The sequence below is a fragment of the Tyto alba genome, unplaced genomic scaffold (genome assembly GCF_018691265.1).
Source record: "Tyto alba isolate M040663 unplaced genomic scaffold, T.alba_DEE_v4.0 Super-Scaffold_7, whole genome shotgun sequence".
NCBI classification, from domain to species: domain Eukaryota; kingdom Metazoa; phylum Chordata; class Aves; order Strigiformes; family Tytonidae; genus Tyto; species Tyto alba.
In genome coordinates, this window is record NW_024881328.1 from 19,472,598 (window position 1) to 19,483,202 (window position 10,605).

The 10,605-nt window shown below is 35.4% G+C and overlaps 1 protein-coding gene across 3 annotated transcripts in view; it reads left to right on the forward strand.

The window, feature by feature from the left end:
• Positions 1–10,132, forward strand: part of TANK (TRAF family member associated NFKB activator) — a 28,447-nt gene extending 18,315 nt beyond the window's left edge. For all 3 annotated transcript variants that reach the window (XM_032982553.2, XM_032982552.2, XM_009970585.3), the window contains 3 exons: positions 1,897–2,015; positions 3,659–4,242; positions 8,598–10,132. In XM_032982553.2, the coding sequence (XP_032838444.1) occupies positions 1,897–2,015; positions 3,659–4,242; positions 8,598–8,765 (871 nt within the window). In that variant the 3' untranslated portion in view covers positions 8,766–10,132. The remainder of the gene's footprint in view (positions 1–1,896; positions 2,016–3,658; positions 4,243–8,597) is intronic.
• The last annotated feature ends 473 nt before the right edge of the window (positions 10,133–10,605 follow it).

The window sequence follows — 10,605 nt, forward strand, 5'->3', positions numbered from 1 at the left end:
CTTCAGAACAGGAATGTACAACCATAATGGATTAACTGATGGCAGCACAGCAGAGGAGCCTGCTGCGCTGCCAGGAGGAGGTCTGCTAGTCAGCATGAAGAAATACTTCTTGGCCTGATCCATCCTAAATAAGAGAGTTTGAAACCAGGTTTATCTGTAATCTGAAGCCAGCCAGCCCTTGCTGTGACCAAGGGACCAAAAGCAGTATATTTCCTAAGCAAGTATTCCCTCTTCTTCGAGTGTTTTGGGAAAAGTATTGAACAAAATCTTAGGTTTGCATTTTTCACAGCACAGGCAGTAATACCACTTTTAACAATTTTGTTGAGGTCAAGTAGAAGATTCTCTAAGGTGAGGCTAGGCAAGTATTAGGGAAAAGTATCATGAATTCTTGCTGTCTTCTTATACTCTTGCTTAGGCATCTGCTTTTGGCCACTCTCAGACATAGGCTGGGAAAACTACATGGATCTTTCGTCTGACTCACTATTGCTTTATAAGAGAGAGAGGAAATAATACTGTGATGTGATGTGATGTGATGTGATGTGATGTGATGTGATGTGATGTGATGTGATGTGATAAAGACTTTTTTTGTCTTTACTGATTTATATCTAAAAAATTAAAAACTTTTACATGTCTTCTGTCTCCCTGCTCTCAAATAGCTCTCTTACTTTACTGTTTTCTTGGAAAGAGGTATGTGACTGGTAAGATTACTTGTAATCTTACACTAGTAAGATTATAGTATCACAAATGTCAAGCAAATTAAGATTGATTCATCTAATCATGTGTATTTTAAACCTCTGACTAGAAACTTGTGATGAGTCTTTTAATTTCTTATTTATCAAAACACCTGAAAAATGGTCAGAATGTGTTAACAGTAGCAACTTTTAACTCATGTAGATTTTTTTTTTCAAATGAGATACAAATAGATATTTGTGTCTTCAAAAAGAGAAGCACAGCAGAAGCTGGAACAGAGCTCATGACATTCCTGATTGCTATATGAATAAGCAATAAAAAGGAAAACAATTCACTGGATTAAATAAAAATCCCTTTTGAGCTCTTTTGATACAAGGATGCAAAAGAGAACGCAAATCCAGTTTATCACCAACTTCACTTTTTCATCCTTGAAGTTCATTTTATAAATTTCACAATATATTGTGCTTAGAAATATAAATTACTCACCAAGTTTATCAAAATTTCACAATGGAATTTTATGGATGGATCAATAACAATAATGTAGTGCCTCTGGGCAAATAAAACATCAGCATAAAGAACTATTTTTACTATTCTCAGTGCAGATAATTAAATACCAGATGTACATATGATACTCTGGAAAATATATAATTAAAAAAAATGCCTCAAAATATAAGGAAAAGTCATATGATGTTGTGTAAAACAGAGAATGAATGAGTTCACGAGGTCCTTTCCAAAATGTCAGGTAGACAGAGAAGGAAGGAACAGTAACAAATGCTTGTGTGTTCCTTCTCTTGCAAAGACTGAAGTGCACAGAAAACAATGGAAAACAATTAATGTTCACATCTTATTTTCTCTAGAATAAGATGGAAACGGTACCCTTGTGAAAGATAAGCCATTCTACAAAATACCTGAGGGAACTGAAAGAAATGTAAAGGCTGGATTTTTTGGGGCATCCTTGCAGGTTCAGGCCCTAAGCTCAAATGTATTGTGTATGATATGACTAAACAGCTCTTTGACAACATTTTCTTTTCCCTTTTCTGTTTGCTTTTACTGAGAACAAAAATATGTATACATATGTTGAGGAACAAGGTATCCAAGAAAAGTAGCTTACACTATTGTTTTTCTCTGGTTTGTGGGTGTGACTAGATTAAAGGTCACAGCAAGCTGAATCGGTTGACTCTTTAATTTACAATTTTGATCTTCCAGGGATAATCTGGAGACTATTTTCCAGGACATGAAAGAAGAATGTCATCGAATATGTATGCTAGCCAGAGAACAAACAGACCAACTGAGTAAATTTAAGATAAAGCCAGAACCTGAAACTGGTAATATTATACTTAAGCTCTTATTGTGATTCAACTGTTTGAAAGCTTTGCTTTATATTTGAAAATACTGTAAATTACACATACATAGAAGTATTTCCACTGTTTACCATCTGCCTTTTTCAAGTCTGTTCACATGGTGCTCAGTATTTCACCAAGAAAATGCACCGCCAGTTTTGGCATTCTATGACGAATGCTCCAAATCACATGCTATAAAAGACAGTCATCAATGGCTCTTGTAATTGTTTTGTCCCTTGGAGTGAGAGGCAGGCACTTACTACATGTGATATCCCATCATACTGTGTGAATGACAGCACTTGCTTGCTTTTAATTTAGCTGTCAGTTCAAAAGATGTCTGTTATGAATGTCTCTAGCCCCATATCTGTTAGAGGAAAACTGCTGGACTGAGGAGAGTCAGAGGACTCATTTTCTAGACTTTCTTGTGCAGACTTTAGAATACTGTTCTGTTATATAGGACAAGAGATTAATCCAACACTTCCTGAAAACAAAAGAAAGGCTTGATTTTTGTTGCAACTGGAAGAGATCCTGAATGTCCAGTTCTGCTAATGCTTACATTTAATATAATGCAAGCTACTATGGGTATTCCCTTTTACTATTAACCTTTTCTTAATAGTAGAATCAAACTCTTAAGTGATATATATTAAAAAAAAAAACCCTGCCAAACTTACATTGTTGAAGCAGAAGACACTGATTTCAGCACTTGCTTCTAATTTAGGTTATATCATTACTGAAGTTTTGTTACATGAAGTAACATGTAGTTTGTGGCTTCGAATTGCTATGTCTGAACTGTATTGTTATATTCTGATCGAACAATAGTAAATAACTTTATTATTTGGAGGTGGAATTTGGGGGCATGGATGCTTGGCAACTTATTTCAGAATGGATTTGTTTTCCTTAAATAAGTGCCTAATTCAACTGAGTGAAAAGCTATACATGATATAATCTGCTTGATTCCTGTTACTTTTGTGGCCCACTTTACTACAATATCTGAGCAATGTCAGAAGGCTACTGTACAATAAATGTGTACTGAAGTTGTTCTTTCACCTGATTAGGAGTAACCATGTATATTATTACCATTTTTGTTAATAAAGCGCTGAAAATGAAGGGAGACTTCTCAAAACAAAGGGAAAATATGGTCCCACTTCTGAATAGTTATTCGGTTTAAATATTTACCTAATTTGGAAACCAATGGGAGTTTGGTACCTGAATACCTTCTAAAATTGTGCTCACGGTGCCTAGCATGTTCTTGTCACTGTGTGAAATGGGTTTGGTTCCAGCTTCTATTTCTGCCAAAACACTTCAGTAAATATATGCAAGTATGTGTTAAGAGTATGGGACAACACAATTTTCAATAAAATGAAAATGTTTGTATCCATAAATCAGAGAGAAATATAATTATTAGAACAGAATTATTTCCTTTTATTTCTGTCCTGATAATTTTTGTGTCAGAGTTAATATTTGTGAAAGAGAACTACACCTCAAACTGGTTTCAAAGAGAAAAAAATAAAGGTTAAAAAGCCGAGAAGGAAGATCAGAAACCTCTCAGGAAAAATACCCCAACACCACACCTTTAATAACTATACTTCAGTGGACTATTTAATGTTTTCTTCATTCTTTCTTCACAGAAATACAGTTTTCCATGCCGATACAGTGTACTGATAAAACTGATGAACAAGCAGAAGAGCTTTTTAAGCCTCGGGTTATAAAGGATATAAATAGAGGTGCATCATGCATCACATCTATCACACCAAGAGGAGTGGGCCAAGATGAGGACAACAACTCTGTAGAATCACTTTCTAAATTTAATGTCAAGTTTCCACCTACAGACAATGACTCTGCTTTCTTGCAGAGCACTCAGGAAAAACCAACAGTTCCTTGTACTGGTATAGCTGAAAACATGCTTCAAGATCATCGTTTTAACCTGGAGCACAGAGACCGTGCTGTTAACCTCAGTAAATTGGAACCTAACTCATTTGAAGTTCGTGGAGTTGATCTCATGACCTCAGCTTTACAAAGCTTAACTACTGTTGACAAAACAAACCCCTCAAATCATGCAAACATGCCTATAGAAAATACCCATGACAAAACATGTTTAAAAACAACAGACACCGGTTTCACATTTGTACCTAAGCACACAAACCAGGGTGTACCTGAAGTAATTTTTTCTTCTTTAGAAGCTGCTGGGACAACCATCAGAGGTCCTCATCAGGTATCTTTCAATAAATACTTTACGTTTCAAAAAATGCTAATGATTCAGACAGCCACTTTGCAAATATCCTTGAGACAGGATTAATATCTCATCTGTCTTTTTTTTAAGCCACTGTCTCTTGTCAATTCTTCTTCCTGATACTGAATTATGTGTACAAGGCACTTTTCCAGTGAAGGGGCAGGAATTCAAGCAGATGTAAGCACTGGATATGCTTACCCAAATTTCAGCTAATTTAGATATTAATTGCTTCTATATCTATTTCAAAGCTGTCATTAATCATAAGTTGCCCCCTAAATTGCTTTTTTTCTAGTTTTGATCTCAGCTGAACAGGGCACATAATTGTTTTAATTATTTTTAATGTACAGCAGAGAATATGGCAAATGGACTAATTAAAAAGCTGAATAGATAAATACTTCATCGTGAAAAAAGTATCTACTCTTTATCTCAATCTGGGGTATAAACAGTACCCTATTGCTCCCTTCTAAGAAAACTCACAATTTTTTCTTCATAATTTAAGTAGTCAAGGCGGCAAGCATATTTATTTTTTCAAATGAAGGGAAGTTCACTGAAGTACTTTATTTTAGGTTTATGTAGGTACTCTGAGCTTGAATTTCAGTTATAGCTACTTGAAGTCCATGGGAACTTCTGAAAGCAAGGCCCAGTTGCTGTAATGTAGAAAACCATTTCAGTAGGTTCTGATCAAGTCTCTGAATACTTTGCTTCTTTTGTGTAACATCCTGTCTCAACTGAAATTGCTGGCAAAATTATTATGGACCTTTATAAACTGGGGTTTTTGTATTTCCGTGGCTTTTCTCATACCTTGTGAGAGAACAGCTTTCCAAGACTAAGCAAATAGTGATATTTAGGAATTCTGTGAGGGTGGATTTGGCATATTTTTACTGTTTCCGTTGGTATGGTTTTGTGCTCTTTGTTAATGACAAGGTACATGCAGAAGAGCTTTACCTCTCAAATTGGCCACTGCATGACATGCAAAACTAGCATTTGGAAAGTGTTTGTAAGACATGACAGCTTTGATGTTTTCTATTCCTAAAGCATACCTAGTCTAGTTTAGTTTTCTATTGCAAACTAATTTTGGATGAGAAGTTTAAAGCATGGAAGGTTTGCTGTTCTGCATCATTGTATATTAAACGCTAAGCCTGATTTTTCAAAATGTATTTTAAATACCTATTTGTACTGTGGGAGATCTCAATTCTATACCAACTTACTAATCACAGTTTTTATTGTGCTTTATTTTTCATTGGATCCCAAGTTAAAGTTGTGACTGAGTTAAACAAATTAAACCATTTATTTTATCACTGGTAGAATTCCTGTGGAGCCGTGAAGGATTCACTCCATTGCTTGTTACTATCGTCTTTTTCTGTATTGCCTCTCCAGCTTGTTCTTTTACTAGTTAGTCTCTGTATTCATTTTTCAATAGATGGCACCCTGCATTGTATATTACAGCAAGTGAAACAGCTGGTATGTAATTATAAATTGATAGGGGAGTATGCAGCTTAAAAAGTAGAGAAGAATTGTGGTTGAATAGCAATAAGGCTTTGGTTTGATCATTGCTATTTCTGCAAAATAAGGAAATTAATTTGCAGCCATCATTTAAAATGTAAATGATCTACTTTGTGGAGAATGTAATAATGCTAACGCTTAGAGAAAAGAAAGCTGATGGTGAACTGTTTCAGTATTTGTAAGTCATATCTACAATAGCACTATAGAACATTCAGAACTTTGATTAAAATGTTACATTTTATCCAGAAGCTTGTTTGAAATAAGCTAATACTACTTTAGAATATATTAAGTATACATCTGTGTATATCAATATATTTAAACATCCATCACCTTTATTCAGCTGCCTTCAAAAGAGGTTAAGAATTCTTCCCAGCGAACTGGACTCAGCTTTAGAGTTTTTTCTGACTGTTAATTGTGCTAAGGATTTGATTCACAGATAATATATATGTAGGTTAAAATACTAATGTTGTTAAAAAGTTACTTGCATATATGCCCTTTCAGCCGTATTAAGCTTAGCATAATGTGTGCCTAAACTTGTTCATAGTATTTTTACCACCTTCCTAAGGGGTAGTTACACTGCTTACGGCTTCCATCATCCCTGTCACTGGTGAAGCTCCAACAGGGAGGAATTATATACCTGACTTTTTTTTTTCGTACTGTAGATAAAACTTTCAAGTATTTACTACATATGTTAACTTATAAAATGGAAAACCCCATAAATGCAATAGATTTGGCAACAGTAAGTTCTTGGAACTGCTCTCAGTTGCTGTAATAAATTTAGCTCTTTCCTTCTATGTGGATACTAAATGTGAAAACTCAGTACTGTTTTCTTAGGATGTAACTTTTTAAAAAAACATGTGACTGAAAAGAGCAGCAGATTAAAATAAACATGGATATTAGTGGACCTAGGATTTTACAGACTACATTTAACTGTGAATTGCATATAGATGCATGTGTTTATCGGTATTCACAGTTTGAGGGGGTTGTTTCCACCGTAAATATTTCTAAGAATGTTCATGAGTTTAAAAGCAAATTGATATTCTATTGATCTTAATCTGAATATTAATGTTTTTGAAATGGAACATCTGCTTAAGTATATCCCTATTCTGAAAAGCATATTAAGCACATGCTTAACACTTAAAGAAAGAAGTAGTAGTTAAGTGCCTGCCTCAGTGGGTTGCTGGAGGAGTACCTCCCCTTCTTGTGCTTCCAAGATTAGAAAACTTACTATGTCCTTTGTGGGCTTTTTGCAATACTATTTTATCTTTTTTCAGATGGTGCTTTACATCATAAGGTATTAGAAACAAGTAATTCTAAACACATTTCTGTATAGATGTTTAAGTGTGTCAGTGTCTAGATAGATTTAATATGCAATTTACACCAGCAGCATACAATAAGTAGATTCTCTGAGCTGAAAAAAGTGTGATTGCACTTAATTACTAATTAGTCAATTTAATTATATGGATTGCTGACCATAATGAAAGACAGTAAATCTGCTATTGGTCTCTGATAAGCTACACACTGTTTAAATAGGGACTGGACAGGAAATTGACTCCAAGAAGTTTAGCTCTTTTAAAAAGAAGATTTAACTACTATGAAATCCAGGTTACTTGTACAGTGAGTTACCATGGGAGGAATAAACAATAGATTCTAACTATTTGGCATGATGAAATTTGAGTAAGAGCTGAAAAGTAAAACTCTTGTGTAAGTATCGATAGCAAAAAATTTAAAACTTCTAAAGAAACTACTTTAGAAAGTATTCTTGCTTGCCTTTCCATGTGTGAGTGAAGCAAGAGAGAATAAAACTGAGCCAAAAAAACTGTAGGGCTCTCTCCTCTTCTAGGTTCCATCCCCACATAAAGCTCATACCAGCCTGCTGCCATTCTGTCTACTTTGCAGTGACAGCAGTATGTATTTAGTTTTCAGTTTACTCAAAACCTAATTGTACTGGCGATATAACATAACTATGTATTTTATCTTGTGTTGCTAATACTAAAGTAATGAAACTTAATTTTTAACTTTACTTTGAAAAATGACAGTAGACTTTTTGATTCCTACTTGGTATGATGCTAAATAGTGTACACTCTGACAAAGTATGCATTAGGCTGAAGTCCCTTGAACTGCAGTGTCAGGTAAACAGACTTGCTGGCTTTAAACTAACTAGCTCAGGGACCAAGAGCAGTACAGCTGCTGACCCAAGTTTTATATAGTTTACAGAATTGCCCAAATACCTGGATAGGTATTCAAATGGTCCCATTGAGTTTGATGTTGTCATGGCAGAAGGAATCCCAAAACAGATTATTTGAGACACAATTACAATAAAAGGCAGTCAGAGCAAACAAGTAACTTAAGCCATATGACATTGCTCTAGTCATTTTGTAAGTAAACTGAGAACTAGTTATGTGTCAATAGGAATAGAAATAAAATACAATTCATATTAACTCTGTACAAGAAACATTTTGTTCTAAGGTAAAAATGTATTTTCTCATTTCTGTTAAATGGCTATTATGTTCTGTGACTTCTACAGTTAAATACTGAAATGCAAAGTTAAAGAAAAGCCTTAATATGTATCAGACTGATATTACAGACTTTTGCTCAAGCAGTATTTATCATTAATAGATACCATGGCATTCTAAGTGTTTGCAATTATAGTATGTTTATAGAACTTTCAAAAATCAAAGTCCTATCATGTTTTTTGTAAACGAGAACTCTCTAATGTATCTGGCCAGGCAGGTGTAAAGGACACTTAGTTTAAAGAGGCAGGTATTTTTTTATATAAATATAAACCACAGCATATGTAAACCACAGCAATAATCATTTTCTGTTTCTTTTAGCTCGTTTGGCAGCCTCGAGACAATGATTTGCTGGCACAAGCTTATACAGACTCTGAACTGAATCAGTGTGGAATATGTGAATTCTGTCGAGAAGTTTTCCCACCATCTATAACATCTACAGAAGATTTTCTTCGGCATCTGAATTCCCACTTTAAAGTACAGTCTTAATGTATGAGAATTCAAGGGATCACTGGTTTTGCATACATTTGATTTTTTTATTCAATAGATATACTAAGAATTTAAAAATTAAGACTTCTTGTAAGAAGAGCTCATGACTGAAATTGTTTGTCAGATAAGCACATTTTTAATTGTCCTTTGACAAGGTAAAATGAAACCATAAGTCACTCAGTACTGTAATTCACATTATTTCATGTTATGCTCCACTATTACCTTTGAGAGTGATAGAAAAAAAAAAGGTGTTTAACTTTTTTTTTTTTAATACAATTAATCATTGCCTGAATAGGCCCAAAGTCATGATTATATTTATGAGTGTAGACTTGCAGGATTAATGCCTTAATGTCTGGGGAAATTGGTGTAATGCTAGGATTTCTTTTTTCAATATCCAGTGATGTGATTATGTTGTCCTTGAAGTAAACAGGAAGAGAAGTAGGCTCTGATTTTTCATTTCTATTATAAAACTTAACTTGCAGTAGTAAACCTCTTAATTCAGATTCTTTATAAAATCATCACGATCACTGAATGCCAGGTGTGCCAAAATTAGGATAGTCTTGTTCACCACTAGCATAAATGAATGGTTGACTTTCCCAGATTGTTCACTATAAGGAGTAATCAAACACAGCACATAAATGACCCTTTTGCCAAAATGTAACAGTAGCAATTTTATGAATCTGTTACATGATATTAAAAAAATAACAATTTTGTTCATGTACCTTTCTAGCATTAATAATTAGTAAAAATACTGTCACGGAAAAGGTTATATTAGTGTGAAGGATAGAGCAAGAAAAGATTAAACTTTCCCTAAAACTAAGAATACCGAAGATAATTTACCTTTCCTTCTAGTCTGCTCTGAAGGATTGCTCAAGTCCGTTACAGCCTAGAAAGGAAGGGGAAAACCTAATCACCCAAATCTCAGTGACTATATTTTTAACCTGGATATGCTTAGTGGCTTTCTCAATGCAATTTAAATTTGTGTTTAGATGAAACATTGCATTCTGATAAAGATTACACGTTTTCTGGATTTGGATCAAATTAAACAGTGGTGGGGTGTTACTAAGTAATTTAAATTAGTGATAAAGAGTGACTTGGAGCTTTTTGCATTTGAACTGAATATAGTTTTTAGTCTTGATATTTGATATAATTAGCATTAATATTTTCATCACAGCAAAGCACAACAGTTTCTCTTTTTAAAGATTTGTTTGCAGGTGACCAATTTATAGAAGAATTAATACCTGCATAATTTTTAGAAATTGATTTCTCTGCAATTACTTTCTCTATTTCAAACATCTTATGTTTGTGACTGGCTGTGAACAGAGTGTACTGTAATAAAAAGCAGTGTACAGTGCATGTCTACTTCATGACCTGGAGAAAGAGTTTGTTACTATTCACAGCTCTGACCCCCCACCGGTCCCCAGCGCTGAGGAGGATAGGCTCAGCCCTGGCCCCGCCGGGCGGCGTGTGAAGTACCTCCCCGGAGAGGGGGGCTGGGGGTGGTTCCCGGGAGAGGCAGAAGTTCCAGGATTGGGAGAAGAGGAGATTCGCACATCTCCAGCCAGCCCGACACAAAACCGACTCGTCCTCTCAACCGTGAAATTCGAGCTCAGGAGCTCACGTTATTAAGAGCTGAACAAACTGCGAATCACCTTTAAAGGAAATAAAGTAATCTGTTCCTCCCCCACCCCCACGCATGGACGCGTTTTCCCCTTGAGCTCTTGAGCTGGCAGGAAGGGGGGCCCTGCGCCGAGACCCAGTCCCCGCGCTGGGCCACGGCTCTTGGTTGCTGGACGCAGCCTGGCCCCCCTGCAGAGCTGCGGCCCCCCCTGCAGCCAGG